The sequence below is a fragment of the Tupaia chinensis genome, unplaced genomic scaffold, assembly GCF_000334495.1.
Source record: "Tupaia chinensis unplaced genomic scaffold, TupChi_1.0 Scaffold000411_1, whole genome shotgun sequence".
Taxonomy (NCBI): domain Eukaryota; kingdom Metazoa; phylum Chordata; class Mammalia; order Scandentia; family Tupaiidae; genus Tupaia; species Tupaia belangeri.
The window spans coordinates 1-16,321 of NW_006159916.1; the positions used below are offsets into that span (position 1 = coordinate 1).

At 46.8% G+C, this 16,321-nt stretch overlaps 1 protein-coding gene across 1 annotated transcript in view; it reads right to left on the reverse strand.

Annotated features, from left to right (window-relative positions):
* Positions 1-963: 963 nt before the first annotated feature.
* Positions 964-16,321, reverse strand: part of DNTTIP1 (deoxynucleotidyltransferase terminal interacting protein 1) — a gene marked incomplete at its 5' end in the record, with an annotated part of 33,089 nt that continues 17,731 nt past the window's right edge. The window contains 6 exon segments of the mRNA XM_014590153.1: positions 964-1,326; positions 1,424-1,479; positions 5,716-5,787; positions 9,981-10,041; positions 10,143-10,201; positions 11,515-11,560. Coding sequence (XP_014445639.1) covers positions 1,188-1,326; positions 1,424-1,479; positions 5,716-5,787; positions 9,981-10,041; positions 10,143-10,201; positions 11,515-11,560 — 433 coding nt within the window.

Sequence of the window (16,321 nt, forward strand, 5' to 3'; positions counted from 1 at the left end):
GGTGCCGGTTGGTAGCCATTAGAAAGCGCCGACCTTTAAAGAGCTAAGAAACCATCCACGTGGGGTGAACTTTTAAGGTCAAGTGCCTTTGCTACCCCCAGGAGTACCTGGCACGCCTGGCTTCGAGCCCTTTTCCATAGGAAGGGAAAGGCTCCAATCTTGCTGCGCTTGCACCCTTACCCCAAGAAGAGCCCCCAGTAGCCTCTGCCCCTCCTCTGTTGTAATGGCGAGCGGGCCTTTGTTGGGGCCCAGATATCAGAAAATCCCTGCAAGAGGAAAAACTAGAGGCTGGTGGTCAGAGCAGCAGCCTCCCTAATTAGGAAACGTAGGTTCCTATACTGCCTCTCCAACTGGTTTGCTCTGTGACCTTGGGGAGGTCAACTAGTGTCTGAACTGGCACACTTGTAAGAAAAGCCAAGTTCCTATTTTTTTATTAGTTGTCATTAAACCGCAACGGGACTAGCCATCACTTTCTGCCACATCCTTACATTATTTGGGTGAAGGCCAATTTTCCTGAAGGCCAGGGAAAGTTGGTGAGGTACAAGGTGTGCCCAGCTTGGTCTCATAAAGCCTGGGTCTATCTCAGGACAGGCAGATGGCACAATAGTTATGTCGCTGGATTCCCACATAGTCGACTGTGGTTTGAGTCTTGGATCTAGTGGCTTAAAACTCACGCCGGACATGTGTGTGTGTGTGTGTGTGTGTGTGCCCAAAATCCCGAGGGGAGAATGGAGAAGTGATTGTAGCATAGACCCCCCTCCCCCATGATTTGCTTTCTGTCTCTTTGTCTCTCCCATGAGTGCATGCGCCCTATAGCAAAAATCTCTTTTTAAAAAGCATAAACAAAAAACCTGGGTCTGCCTCGTGATGAGGGAGGGTATCAGGTCTTTTCCTACATTCACTTCTTCTAGAGCCCTTGATGTTGTCAGCCCCCACAAGGCAGACCGCACAGCAGGCTCACCATCTGTGTTTATTACAAACTGTTTAATTGCTTCGTATCCTAATAACTTTACAAATATAGAACCACATGCCAGTCTGGGGAGGCTCTGTAGTGAGTCACTACAAACTAGCCCAGGCACAGCTTAATGCCGCTGAGATCCATCTAGGAGCAGTCCCCGTGGTGGCATCGCCACATGGGAAAGAGAGCGTTGGAGGCAGGCTGCCAAGCGTAGCCAGGAGACCTGGCCTCAGGTCTGCGGGGGTGCTTCCACAGTACGATGCTCATTCTCAGTCCGTAGTGTCTCCATGTACTTGCGCATCTTCTCAACCATCCAAGAGGGCAGGACAAAGGATTTCAGCTCCTCTAACTTCAGGTCCAGGCATCCCCTGGAAAAGCCAAGGAAGGAAGTTGAAGCAAGGAAGGAGGAAGATCTTGCCTCATCCCAGGGGGGAGAGTAGGGAGCAGGAGACCCACTGGTTTTACCTGTAGTCATCGCTGGCAGCGAGGTCTCGGATATCCTCCTCGATCAGGAGGTAGGCCTAAGGTATGAGCAAGGGAGAGTGATCATTGCCTGATTCTTTTCACTTTAACTCAGTAACACTAAGAAACATCTGCTTAATGTAAGGCCTGCTATGAAGTGGCAGAGGGACAGACTTTTTACATATTAGCAGGGGAGAGTTTAATAATAAATACATAATTATATAGGAATGGTTCCTTGGGAAAATCTTTCACACAAATAGAAACTTAACAGGTTGGGAGAGTAGGGACTGGTGAGTAATTTATTTATAGCCTCCTACTTTAAAAAAAAATAATGTTTATTTAATTTTATTTGTTATCATTATTTATTTTTTAAATTTGACCAGAGAGAGACAGAGAGAAAGAAGGAAAGCAAGCTGCCAGGTCTGGGAATTGAACCACAGTCGGCCATGTGGGAGTCCAGCGCATTAACCACACCATCCGCTGGCCCTGCCTCCTACTCTATATAAAAAAAATAAGACCAGAGTGGGCTTACAACAAAATGGCAAGAGAGCTAGCAAAATACACAAGGAAAAAGAAAACCAGGGGGAGGATGCCACATGCTAACTCTGGGGACTAAGATAGCTTGGTTTGAGCTCTGAGCAACAGGGAGAATGATACGCTGAAGTGCTATCTAATAACTGGGGGTCAGGACCCGGGGCCTGTAGAGCTGCACTGGCACTATGCCATGGTCGGCAGCAGGTGAGAGCCCTGGGAGCTTCTCATAGGGGGGACTTGTCCATCACATTCAGAAGTCTTCTGTGGAATTTTCGTTCTGGTCTTAGGGTCAGGAATGATCACATGTCCCTTGAGTAATGTGACTATTTTACAGGGACTATGAACGATGTGACAGAGCAGGTGTCCTACAGAGGGGCCTAGAACTGAATCTGCACACATCTACATTCATGCACAGGTCTCCCAGGTCAGCCATGAAAATGAAACAAATGGAAAAACCCCCAAACTTTGACTGTGAGATTGCTCAATAGTTTTCATCTTAGCATTCCAATTCTTTTTAAATTTTTTGTAATGACCAGAGGGCCTGTGTGCTCATCTCAGCAGTGAGTGGTGGAGGTTGAGGGGTGGGCGTAGGGGAGTGAGGAGGGGTAGTGGGAAGTGGTCATGTTGCGACCCCTTCTCCATCCTGTTGAGATCTGGGGCATGTACACACACAAGCCCAGTAAGTTTGTTTCTCGAGATGCTGCAGCTGGGGTTTGAATGATGGGAAGCCATGCTGCATCTGGCTCCCCTAGTTTACAGAGCTAGCCCTTAGTATCCTAATTCTTAATTTTTAATTTTTTTTTTTTTTTTGAGAGAGGTTTTTGCCACAGGGTGTGTGTGCTTGCCAGAGAGACAGAAAGCGGGGAATCACTCTCTCCAGGGGGGATAGGCATGCTACAATCCCTTCTCCTCCATTCTCCTCTAAGGATTTTGGGCACACATGCAAACATGCCTGGCATGAGTTTTAAGCTGCTGGGTCTCAGACTCAAACCACAGCCAACAATGTGGTAGTCCAGTGATGTAACCATTATGCCATCTGCTGGTCCCAGTATCCTAATTCTTAAGTTGTCCTGCCATTGTGATATTCTGGTGGTAAATATAATTGTTTGGCAGCTTCTCAACTGCCTAGGATCTCAACTCCTGTTTTTTAAATGGTGTTTGAACTATTTTGTTATATTCCTCCCATCCCCACAAAGGAGAAAAATCTAGATTGCAAGAAAAGAGATTTTAAAATACAGGATGAGGGACCAGCAGTTAGCATAATGGCTATGTCGCTGGACTCCCATGTAGTCAACTGCAGTTTGAGTCCCAAACTTCGTGCCTTAAACTCATACCGGGCGTGTGTGCGTGTCCAAGATCCCGAGAGAATGGAGGAGAAGGGATTGCGGTGTGGCCACTCCCCCTGGGGTGTGATGTCTTGCCTTCTGTCTCTCTGTCTCTCTCTTTCTGGCGAGTGCACACTTCCTATAGCAAAAACCTCTCCAAAAAAAGAAAAAAAAAATACAGGATGAAAGCCAGCACTGTGGCCTAGTGGTTAAGAGAGCTGGATCTCACATGGCTGAGTGGTTTAACTCCTCTTCCCAGTAGGCTTGAGAAACACACCGGGCATGTGTGCTTGCATGCCCCAAATCCTGACAGGATGGAGAAATGGAGAAGGCATTTTGGTGTGACCATGCCTCAAGGGGGATGCCTTCTCCCTCTCCCTTTCTTTCCCTCTGGCTGGCCCACACGCCTTCCGGCAAATTAAAAAAAAAAAAAAGAAAAGAAACACAAAATCAAGATGAGGTTTAAGAAGTAGCACTAAGAATATGGGCATTATACCTTAAGCTTTGAAATTTCAACTGGAACTAAAGTTGAAGTTTAAGTAAAGTAGAGGCTAGCCTGTGGCGTGGTGGTTGAGGTGGCTAGATGCTAAATGGGCAACTGCATGGTTCAAATTTTGGATCTAGCATCTTGGGAAAGAAACACAGCAACTGTTGTGTGTGCATGCACAAAAATACCAAAGGGAGGGAGAAGTGAAAGAGAAGGGACTGTGGCTTGATGATGCCCCTCCCCTTCTGGTGAGTACATGCACCCTCTGGCAAAATTAACAACAAAAAAAGGCATTACATTGAAAAATTTTAGTGCCCCCCCCCCCACGCTTTTTAAAGAGATTTTTGCTATAGGGTATGAGCGCTCACCAGAGACATAGCAAGTGAGCAATCACCCCCCAGGTGAAATCGCTGTGGTTGGCCATGCGGGAGCCTGGCACCTCAACCACTATGTCATCTGCTAGGCTCTGTTCAGTGCCCTTTAATTCAAAGAAAATATTTCTTTCTGTGCTTGTGAAACTTGAGAATAAGTTGGTCTTGAGTTGGAAAAAAGTGAAAGAACTTAAAAAAAATTATTCTTGGGGTCAGTAGGTAGTATGGACTCTCACATGCCACCCGTGGTTTGAGTTCCAAACCTGGTGGCTTGAGGAGCATTATGTGTGCGTGCCCAAAATCCCAGGAGGAGAAGGGAGAAGGGATTGCAGGATGGCCATCCCCCCTTGGAGGTGATTTCTCACTTTATTCTTTTTATTTTTTAGAGGTTTTTGCCTTACAGCGCATGTGCTCACCAGTGCGAGAGAGAGACAGAGATAGAGACAGTGAGAGGGAAAGTGAGAAATCACCCCCAAGGATGGATGGCCATGCTGTAATCTTCTTCTTCATTCTCCTCCCAGGATCTTGGGCACACATGCACACATGCTTGGCATGAGTTTCAAGCCACCGGGTCCAGGATCTGAACCATGGTTGGCCATGTAGCAATCTACTGATGTAACCGCAACGCCATCTGCTGGGCCCTCTTAGTTTTCCTCTCTCTGTTTGTCTCTCTGGTGAGTGCATATGCCCCGTGGCAAAAACTTAAAAGATACTTACATGACAATGATTTTTTTTCCCTAAGGTTGTTGCTTGGTATGATCTGAGTCTGGAAGGGGCTGCCAGCTGTGACAGACACGTTGCACTGCACGCACCAACTCCTGCTAAGCGAGGGTGCTGTCTGGAGGAGCTGTGTGAGAAGAGGTTCTAGAACTGTCTGATGTAAGATTGTTGTGATGGAGGGGCCGGCAGGTGGTGTGGTGGTTAAGGATGTTGGACTCCCACATGGCTGACTGGTTCAAATCCAGGTCTGGTGGCTTGCTTTCTCACTTTCTCTCTCTCTGTCTCACTCATGCTGTCCCTCTCTGGTCAAGTGAAAATACATACATACATACATAAATAGGGGACCAGCAGGTGGCATGGTGGTTAAGGTGCTGGACACTCCCACATGGCCGACCACGATTTGAATCCCAGACCTGGTGGCTTGCTTTCTCACTTTCTCTCTCTCTGGTCAAATTAAAAATGAATGAATAAATTAAATAAAATAAATAATTCCTTAAAAAAATAAATAAGTAAATAATAAAGTTAAATAAAACAATTCTAAATCAAAAGACAGTTGTGATGGAGTGATACTATCGGTGGCCACGAGGGAAAGCAGTATTAAGTGTGCCTGGTGCTGCCGTCCCCATATAGAGCTAACACGATTCCAATACGTGTTTTGGACAGGTGGGGTGCGGGGCTGAGGGGCAGAGGGAGGTTTAGGAATAGGACGGGAATCCAGGGATTACAGTCTAGTCTGTTGTTTGTCATGAAGAAATGGGCCTCTCCACATCTACCTGGCTTTGGGAGGCCCACACATGGAGGTGAGCTGTCCCCAGGCTGGGTAGGCCTGTGGCAGTGGCGAGTGTGAACAATGCTTACCATTTTTCCTCCCGTTGCCCGCATGTGGTGCTGTTCGGCCAGCCAGTGCTTGTCCTGGGGGTCAGCTGCATACTGTGAGGGATGGAGTCACAGGGCTGGATGGTTAGCCTGCTCTGAGGGATGTTTTCCTTTGTCCCCAGGGCATACACTTGACCCCTGAGCAGTTCTTACCACCCGGACCTTGTCCTAGCCTGGCAATGTGCAGGGCATGGGTCACCTCAGGACAAGCTGAGCCAAGCCCAGGGGAGCCGCTTCCAAGCCCCCTTCCTTTCAAAACACAGCGTCCTGGCAACTGGCGGGACGGGCAACTATTACTTCAGAGCATCCTCGTACAAAACAATGATCTGAGGTGCTTATTACACCTGTGACTTATGGTGGCCGTGTTTTCTACAACAAATATCAGGCCACACTGTGGGAGACAGAATAGCATGGTTAAGAAGCAGCTTTTGAAATTAGACAAATTAGGATTAAATCACAGTTTCTGCTACTTTAGATGATGTACACTTGAGTGATCATTTCTTTTCTTTCTTTCTTTTTTTTTGGAGAGGTTTTTTGCTATAGGGCATATGCGCTCACCAGACAGAGATAGAAAGCGAGAAATCACCCCCCAGGGGTTATGGCCACGCTGCAATCCCTTCTCCTCCATTCTCCTCTCAGGATCTTGGGCACGCACACACACACGCCCGGCGTGAGTTTAAGCCACCAGGTCCGGTACTTGAACCATGGTGGATCACATAGGAGTTCAGCGACATAGCCATTACGGAAACTGCTGGTCTGTGAGTGATCATTTCTTTGAGGCTCAGTTTCCTCAATTGTGAAATGGAGAGTATTAATACTTACAGGATTGTTAAGAATAAATGATAAGAGTGAGATAGTGCATAAAAAGTGTGAAATACAGTAGGTGACACATAGTAAGTGTTCAATAAAGACAAGCTTTATAAAACAGGCAGAATATTTGAAAAAGAGACCAAGGTAGGAAATCTGGGCTTACATAGTTACTACCCTTTGAGTTTAAATAATTATTTCTCACTTCCCAAGTAGTGTACTAGTCAAAATTGCAAAGTGAATATTCTCTGACCCAGCAATCCCATGTCCAGGAATTCACTCTTCACAATCACCCATACAAGGATGTATTGGACACAAGCAGTCCCCAACCTCCCTGGCACTAGGGACCGGCCTTGTGGAAGACAATCTCTATAGATGGGGGTTGGTCCCGGGATAACCCGAGCATACCACATCCACCACGCACCCCATTTCCACCACCACACTGCAATACGCAATGAAATGAACACACAACAGGGTTTGTGTACCTATGAGACTCCAATAACACCACTGATCCAACAGGGGGTAGAGCCGGGTGGCAGTGTGGGCCACAGGGAGCGGCTGCGAACACAGATGAAGCCTCGCTCACTTGCCTGCTGCCTGGTCCCTGCTGTGCGGCCCAACAGACCAGTACTTGTCTGTGCCTGGGATTTGGATACCCTTGTAGTACACAATACATAAAGATGTTTGGGGTAGGCTTGTTTATGACAACCAAACATTGGGGAAAAAAATTGGGACCAGCAGTTGGAGTAATGGCTATGTCACTGGACTCCCATGTAGCCAACCACAGTTCGAGTCCCAGACCCAGTGACTTAAACTCACGCCAGGCATGTGTGCATGCGTGCCCAAGATCCCAAGAGGAGAATGGTGGAGAAGGAATTGTGGCGTGGCCCCCCTCCCTGGTGGGTGATTTCTCGTTTTCTGTCTTTCTCTGTCTTTCTGGCAAGTGCATGTGCCCTATAGCAAAAACCTCTCAAAAAAAAAAAAAAAAAAAAAGAAAAAAGTCCATCAATAGGGGAGCGATAAAATAAATGATAGATTAGCTAGTTTATGAATTCTGTACAGCTGTCAGTAGACTTTCATGAAGGCCTATTTCTAAATATTTTAGGCTTTGCCATCCACAAACATCTGTGTTGTCTATCCTTTTTCTTTTTCTCTCTTTTTTACAACCCTTTGAAAACATAAAAATCTAAGTTGGGCAAAAATAGGCTATAGGCTTACCATCCCAGGCGGTAAGCTCTAGGGAGGGAAGGAGGTCCATGTGTCTGTCTATTCACTGCTCTGCCTCAGTACTTCACTGAAGAGTGCTTGGCCTCTAACAGGCACTTGTTCAATGAATGGCCAAACTATTGGGTAAAAAAAAAAATCAGAGACAGTTGTATAGTAGATCTCAGTAGCATGGTCAAGGGGCCAGCCGATGGCGTGGTAGTTAAGGCACTGGACTCCCACACGGTCGACTGTGGTCTCAGTGCCAGACCTGGTGGTTTGCTTTCTTACTTTCCTTCTGTCTCTTTCTGATCAAATTGAAAAATAATAATAAATAAATAAAATTAAATAAATAATTATTTTAAAAAATAGCAAGGAAAAATATCATTAAAGGACACACATACGCACACATCTGTGTTCGGAGAGCACTGAGGACACGTGTGAACAACTGTGGTTGCTGGTGGTCTCCAGAGGAGAGGAGTCAGAGTCAGGGTGATGGGGCATTTTGTGTTTTACTCTCTGTCATCTCCTGTGTATTGTCTGAATGTTTTTATACCAAAAATGGGTTAATAATTCTATAATTTGGGACCAGCAGTTGACATAACAGCTATGTCACTGGACTCCCATGTAGTTGACCGTGGTTCAAGTCCCGGACCCAGTGGCTTAAACTCATGCCAGGCATGTGTGTGTGTGTGTGTGTGTGTGTGTGCCCAAGATCCTGAGAGGAGAATGGAGGAGAAGGGATTGTGGTGTGGCCATCCCCATTTCTCGCTTTCTATCTCTGTCTGTCTTTCTGGCAAGCACACGCACTCTACAGGAAAACAAATTCTATAATTTAAAACATTTAAGAAAAGACAATAAAATTTAAATAATGTCTTTTGAAGGACAGAAAAATGGGCAAAAGATATTAATGGATTTACAAAAGAAATACAAATAGATTCTAAATGACTGAAAGATGCTAATATTCCCTAAGGGAGAACTGTAAAGTGAAACAATAAAAATATTTTCCTTCTTCTTAATAGACTGAAAAGATTAAAATGAGAGATAATATCTACTGGTAATAAGAATGTAGGTTGGAAATTAATCACAAATGGTGGATCTTGGAATTGAGGAAACTATGCTAATAATAACTATTATTAACAATTACTGAAGACACTAAGAACAAAAAACAAGATGTATAAACTAGGGCAAAGCGTCCAGGTGTCGGAAACCCTAGGCTGTAGGACTGGATGGAGAGTGAGCAGGCTGGCCCTGCCCAGAACTTGCAGATATGCTCGTGATTCTGGGAGTCCCCACGGGCCATGCGGTTCAGGTGAGCGGCACCAGGCCTTATGTGAAGGAGCGGGTCTGGACCACATATATACCACTATTTCTCTACCTATTTAGGTGCTCCTGTGACCAGTGAAATATAAAATCATTTATGAGGGTAAGTGAATGGGGCCGGCAGATGGCCTGGAGATTAAGGGCACTGGACTCTCAGATGGCTGACCACTGCTTGAGTCCTGGCCCTGGAGGCTTGCTTTCTCAATGCTGTCCCCCTTGTTTCTCTCTAGAAATAAAATAAAAATAATAAATAAGGTTAAATAAAATCATTCTTAAAAAAAAAAAAAAAGATGTCCCCATTACCTCCTCAAAGGGTGGAGGTCAAAGCATAGTTGCTGTCGGGAAAGGCCCGAGTAACCTCTCTGAAAGGGTCCCTGCCTTGCTGCAGTCTCTTTATAGTAGAGACAACTGAATACGTAGTAGGTAAGAGGGCAAGCTCTGGTGAAGACAGACTTGGACTTGAATCTTTTTTTTTTTTTTTAAAGAATAATTTCATATAACTTTATCTATTTAAATTTGATCAGGGAGGGATAGAGAGAGGGAGTGAGAAAGCAAGCCACCAGGTCTGGGACCCGAACTGCAGTTGGCCATGTGGGAGTCCAGTGGCCTTAACCACACCACCTGCTGGCCCCGTGCACTTGAATCCTGACTCATCACTTACTAGCTGAGAAACTTTGAGCAAGTCACTCAGACTTTCTCAACCTCTGCTTTTCCCACTTCATGAAATAAAAATAATGACAGCCATCTGAAAGGAAAGCTCCACGAGACAATGGATGTGTGGCACTTAAAATGGTGTTTGGCACATGAGAAACACGCAGCTGAGTGATCATGAGAGGAAAGTGAATGGCAGAGGGGCACCCAGGTCGGTGTCTGCCCCTCCCCAGTGTGCTGCCCACCCACCTCGGTGCGCCTACCTTAAAGAGGTGTGGGTGCTTGATGTAGATCCTCCCTCTGGTGCCCCCCATCCCCAGGGCCCTGAAAGCAAGACAAGGAGTCAGGGTTCCAGCAGGTTCAGTCCCAGTGGTAGATCCCGAGCTGCCCCCGCCCCTGTCAGTGTCAAAGCTCCTAAGACTTACTTGTTGGCTCGAGATCCCAACACAAAGGTGGTAGATTCATTCAGCCGAGCAGGGTCCCACTGTACAAAACAGAGAGCTGGCGGGGTGAGGTTTCATGTGGTGGATAGGAAACACTCCTCCCCACCCTTTCCTTTCTCTCTCTCTCTCTTTTTTTTTCAGTTTGTTATAGGGTGCACGTGCTTTCCAAGAGAGATAGAGAGGGAAAGTGAGCAATTACCCAAGGGGAGAAGGCCACACTGCAATTCCCTCTCCCTCATTCTCCTCTCAGGATTTTGGGCATGCACACATGTGTCTGGTGTGATTTTCAAGCTACCGGGTCAGGGACTTGAACCATACTGTTAGCTATGTCCTGCATAGCTAACAGTATGGTTAACCACCAGGCTGTCTGCTATATCCTTGTCTTACCATCATTCTTATCCATTATTCAACAGTATTCAAGAAATAGTTCTCACGACATGCGAGGCCCTGTGCTAAATGCTGGGGTTAAAGGGAAGAGTGAGACACGATCCTTGTTCCCCAGGAGCCCTCAGACTTATGTCCAGATAATTATACCATTACGCGATGTGGCCATGAGGCACGGGAGTGCCAAAGGTAGGAGTGCCGAACGCCAGGAAGGATTCTTTTATTTCCCCCAAGAATTATTTTATTTAATTCATTATAATAATTATTATATTTTTTAATTTGACCAGAGAGAGAGACACAGAGAGAGGGAGAGAATGAGAAAACTATTCACCAGGTCCAGGACTTGAACTGTGATCGGCCATGTGGGAGTCCAGCAACTCAACCACCATGCACTTGCCAGCCCAACCAGGAAGGATTCTTTGATGAGATAATTTCCAAGTTAATTCTGAAGGGTTGAGCATACATTGGACAGGATAGAGGAAAGAAGGCATTCCAGACAGAGGGCAGCACATATAAATGCAGGTGAGAGTTGGTTTGGCATGTTGGAGAAACTACATGTAATTCTGTGTTGTTCAGGGGGAGAGCTGGGCCAGCCTGTGGGATGGTGTGAGGTGGCTGGATCCCACATGGCCAAGTGCAATTCAAAACCTGGGCCTGGAGGCTCGAGGAACACACCAGCTATGTGTATGTAAGTACACGTCTGCCCAAAATCCCAGAAGGGAGAATTGGAGAAGTGATTACAGCATCCACAGGGGTCCTGTCTCACTTTCTTCTGTCCCTCCCTAACTCCAGTTCCTGCATGGAGTCCTCTTTGGGGGCTAGTATGGCGGGATGTGGAGTCAGGAGAGATGGCTCTGGAAAGGCAAGCACACATCCTTCCCCACCCCCTACTCCTTTTCCTCACGGTGAGCCGCAGAGCCCTGGCTGAGTCCCCAGAATAGCTGTCACTGCCACACTCAAGTAATCATACCTTGGGGCCTTCTCGGCGAATAGGTTCACAGGATTTCGGCTTCCACCTGCTTGGAAGTAAAGAAAGGTGAACTCTTTAAAGCAAAGTCAGGATTGGAAGAAAGCTTGCTGGAGGTGGAGGGTGTGTCAGCCACTCTCACTTGGCCTGGGGTGCATTTCTTCCTGGTAACCAGGAAATGGCAGGAAGGAAAAAAGCGCTGGACTAGGAGCCGTTCTAGAACGAGCCGGGGTACTACGGAGCAGTGTGGGTTGTCCAGGGACCTCAGAGCTGCAGTTTCCTCATCTCAGAAGACGACAACAGTGAGGGACCAGCAGGTGGCATGGTGGTTGGGGTACTGGACACTCCCACATGGCCGACCACAGTTCAAGTCCCGGACTTGGTGGCTTGCTTTCTCACTTTCTCTGTCTTTCTATCTCTCAAATGAAAACAAATGAATGAATAAGTAAAATTAAATAAATATTAAAAAAAAAAGATGACAACAGTGACTGCGCCAACTATCTTGTGTTTGTGAGGAAGGAAACTGCTTTAGGTAGGAGACAAATCTCAGGTATGACAATAAGATCTAACTCAGTGGTTTCAAATATCCCTGGCCCCTTAATCACACCCGTGTGGCTTTATGTGATTCATATATTGGGCTTCCAAGTAAAGTTTTGTTTGAAAAAAAAAAAGATTCTGCTGCTTTAAGAATCTTTGCTGAGGAACCAGCAGTTAGTGTAATGGCTATGTCGCTGGACTCCCATGTAGTCGACTGTGGTTTGAGTCCTGGACCCGGTGGCTTAAAATTCACACCGGGTGAGTGTGCGTGCGTGCCTAAGATCCCAAAAGGAGAATGGAGGAGAAGGGATTGCGGCGTGACCATCCCCCCTAGGGGGTGATTTCTTGCTTTTTATCTCTCTGTCTCTCTCTTTCTGGCGAGCACATGTGCCCTATAGCAAAAACAACTCAAAAAAAAGAAAAAGAAAAAGAATCTTTGTTGGAACCAGCAGATGGGGTAACAGTTACATCGCTGGACTCTCACGTACTCAACTGTGGTTCAAGACTCAGACCTGGTGGCTTAAAACTCATACCAGGGTGCTGGCAGGTGGTGTGGTGGTTAAGGTGTTGGACTCCCACGTGGCTGGCCATGGTTTGAATCCTGGACCTGGTAGCTTGCTTTCTCATTTTCCTTCTCTCTGGTCAACTTCAATAAAATAAAAAATAAAATAATGACAATGAATAAAATGAAATAATTCTTAAAAATTAAACCAAACCTCATGCCAGGTGCTTGTGTTTGCATGCTTAGGATCCTGAGATGAGAATGGTGAAGGATTGTGGTGTGGCCACATCCCGGGGGGATGATTTCTTACTTTCTGTCTCTCTGGTGAGAGCCCATGTCCCCTATAGCAAAAATCTCTCTCTCTCTCAAAAAAAAAAAACAAAAACAAAAAAAACACCCAACTTTGTAAATGGGGGGCAGGGGGGTGTGATGTGAACAGACAGAACACAGAGGATTTTTAGAGCAATGAAAACACTGTACGGTAGAGTAAGGGTGGACACCTCATTACACATTTGTCCAAACCCCCAGAGTGTACAAGACTGAGAGTGAACCCCAATGGACACTAAGGACTCTGGGCGATGATGCCAAGGTAGGCTTTAATCAAAACAAACGTGCTGCTCTGGTGCAGGATGGTAAAGGGAAGCTGTGCAGGTGTGGGGACAGGGAGTAGATGGGAAATCTGCACCTTCCTCTCAGTGTTGCTGGGAACCTAAAACTCCTCTAAAAAATAAGTCTTAAAAAAATTCTGGACACAGTTCAGCAGTTTTGCATCATTTTGGTTTTTATCATAGGGTGCGTGTGCTTGCCAGAGTGGGAGGGTAGGAGAGAGAGTGAGAGGGAAAGTGAGGAATCAACTACTGGAGGGACGGCCATGCTGCAGTCCCTTCTCCTCTCAGGATTTTGGGCATGCATGCACATATGCCCAGTGTGATTTTCATGCCACTGGGTCCGAGACTCGAACCGCAGTTGATCATGTGGGAGTCCAGTGCCTTAACCACCATGCCACCTGCTGGGCCATTTTGCCCCTTGTTAACTATATGACCTTGGGCAGGTAATTCTTTCTTTATTGGCAAAATCGATTATTTCTTCTTTTGAGAACAAGTTCTTCTATAAGGATGGAAGGTAAAGAATATAAGGTATCCGGATCAGGTATAAGCAAGCATTCGACATTCAATTTGCTAACAGTGAAACGACGCTAGCGTTTCAACAAAATGGGCTGAACTGTTCTGGGGCAAAAACAACCCAGGATAAAATGGCTTCCACCTCACTGCGCTCCTTCTTCACTCCTCAAACCAAGGGAACCCCCGCTCCCCCACGGTGAGTTAAGCTGATGGGGCCGATGGCACTAGGCACAGAACACAGAACTTTGGCCTCCAGGGCCACTCCCTCCCTCTGTTCCCTTTGGCTCTCACCACACTGGTGGCCCCGACTCACACCATGCCGGCGGCTGCACGGTCATTTGACAGGAGGTGTCCAGGAGGCCGTCCTTTCCTCTGCCACAAAGAACAGCTGTCAGGAGGCCTGTCCCTATGGAGTCCCCCCTGCCCCCTTCCCTTCCACCCACTGGCAGGTCCAGGATCACTTGTTGGAGATGGTTTTCTGAAGAGACCAAATGACACTAGAGAGGAAACGGGGGGAATGATTCTTTCTAGGGTTCCTGCCTCTCACATCTAAAAAGGCCCAAAAAGGGTACTGAAGTGGCCCAGCACCTTCTGGAGTTGAAGGACCCTTTCTTAGTCAGGAAATGAATCAAGGAAGTGGTTTACCTTTTTAGGAATGGGGCTTCCTCGATGGGCACATTCCTCTTCTGCTTGCCGGCCACGCTGGAAGGAAAGGGCAGGGAGTCAGTGGAACACCAGGGCCTGAAAGCTGCTGGTCCTTGGAGGTGGCAGAACACAGATCCCTGGATGACAGCCCGCTAGCCCCTCTGTGACCCAGGCCTGAGAAGCCCATCCAGCATGATGCTCTCTGGACCAGGCCCTGCAAACGGAGGTATCTGAAACTTTTTTCCCAGCCCACATATTTCACCTGCTTCTCAGCCTGACTGCTCTTCCCCTCCAATACCCAAGGACACAGCGACTCTGACCTTTATCCCTGGAAGTTCATGGGTCAATCTGGGTACTACTTTTTCTCCGTCTGAAAACAGTAGTTTAGCCTGGGGGAAAAAGAAAAAGATCAAGTGTTAACAGTCACTATTTTGCCTCCATTTTTTTCTTTCTTTTTGGAGAGGTCTTTGCTATAGGGTGTGTGCGTCCTCCAGAAAGACAGAGAGAGACAGACAGAAAGCGAAAAATCACCCCCCAGGGGGGATGACCATGCTGCAATCCCTTCTCCTCTATTGTTCTCTTGGGGATCTTGGGCACACACGCACACACGCCCGGCGTGAGTTTAAGCCTCCGGGTCCAGGACTTGAACTGCGGTCGATTACATAGGAGTCCAGCAACATAGCCATTATGCCAACTGCTGGTCCCGAATTTCATTATTTCTTTATTAAGTTTTATTCAAGGGCAATTTTTTTTAGGTTGGGACTTTTGGGGGGTACATGTGCCTGACATGTTTTTCAAGCTGCTGGGTCCAGGACTCACACTGCACTGTGAGCTACGTGGGACCCAGCATGGTTAATCCTTAACCACCATGCCACCTGTTGGTCCTGAGTTAAGTTTAGATCACGATAAACCCTATGAAGACCAAAAGCCCAGGCATATGTGACAGAAATCCACCAGAGCAGGGGCCACTTAGGGGCTGGTCAGGAAAAGCCTTGCTGAGAAGGGGCCTCTCTGTGAGATGTGAAGGCGGCTGTAAGAAAAGCTGAGCAGAAGCATGTCAGCAGCTGAGAAGAGTGCAAAAGCCCTAAAATGGGAATTGATCTGACTCATCTGAGGAAAAAAAGGCGAGCCTGCCCAGTAATGGACAAAGGGGGGTGGGGTCCAGGAGGAGCACAGTCAGTTCCAGAGGACAGTGTTGGGCACGCACCCTGCTGGCAACACTCTTTTCTACCGGCCCCCACGGCCACACTGCCTTGTGTTTCTCCTACTTCCAACCACTCTTTCTCAGTCTTGCTGGTTATCCTTTTACTGGGACCAGCAGCTGGTGTAATGGCTATGTTGCTGGACTCCCATGTAGTTAACCGCGGTTAGAGTCCTGAACTTGGTGGCTTAAACTCACGCCAGGTGCACGTGTGTGCACACCTAAGATCCCGAGAGGAGAGGAGAATGGAGGAGAAGGGACTGAGGTGTGGCCATCCCCCCTTGGGGGGGTGATTTCTCGCTTCCTGACTCTGTCTCTCTTTGTCTTTCTGGTGAGCGCGCATGCCCTATAGCAAAAAGAAAAAAAATTATTTAACTAAATATATTTAATTAATTAATTAATTAATTAGAACAGAGAGGAATAGAGAGCGAGAGAGAGAGAGAGAAAGCAAGCTATCAGGTCCAGGATTTGAATCCAGGACTCGAACTGCAGTTGGTTGTGTGGGAGTCCAGCACCCTTAACCACCATACCACCTGCTGGCCCCTATCCTTTTAAAAGAAAATTTTATTTGATTTTTTAAATAACTTTCTAAAAAAGAATTATTTCATTTAGCTTTATTTATTTATTTATTTAATTTGACCAGAGAGGGACAGAGCAAGAGAGAGAGAGAGAGGAAAATGAGAAAGAAAGTTACCAGGTCTGGTACTCAAACCACAGTAGGCCATGTGGGAGTCCAGTGCCCTTAACCATGATGCTATCTGCCGGCCCCGTAAAATAAAATTGAAGATCCATTTATAGGGAATG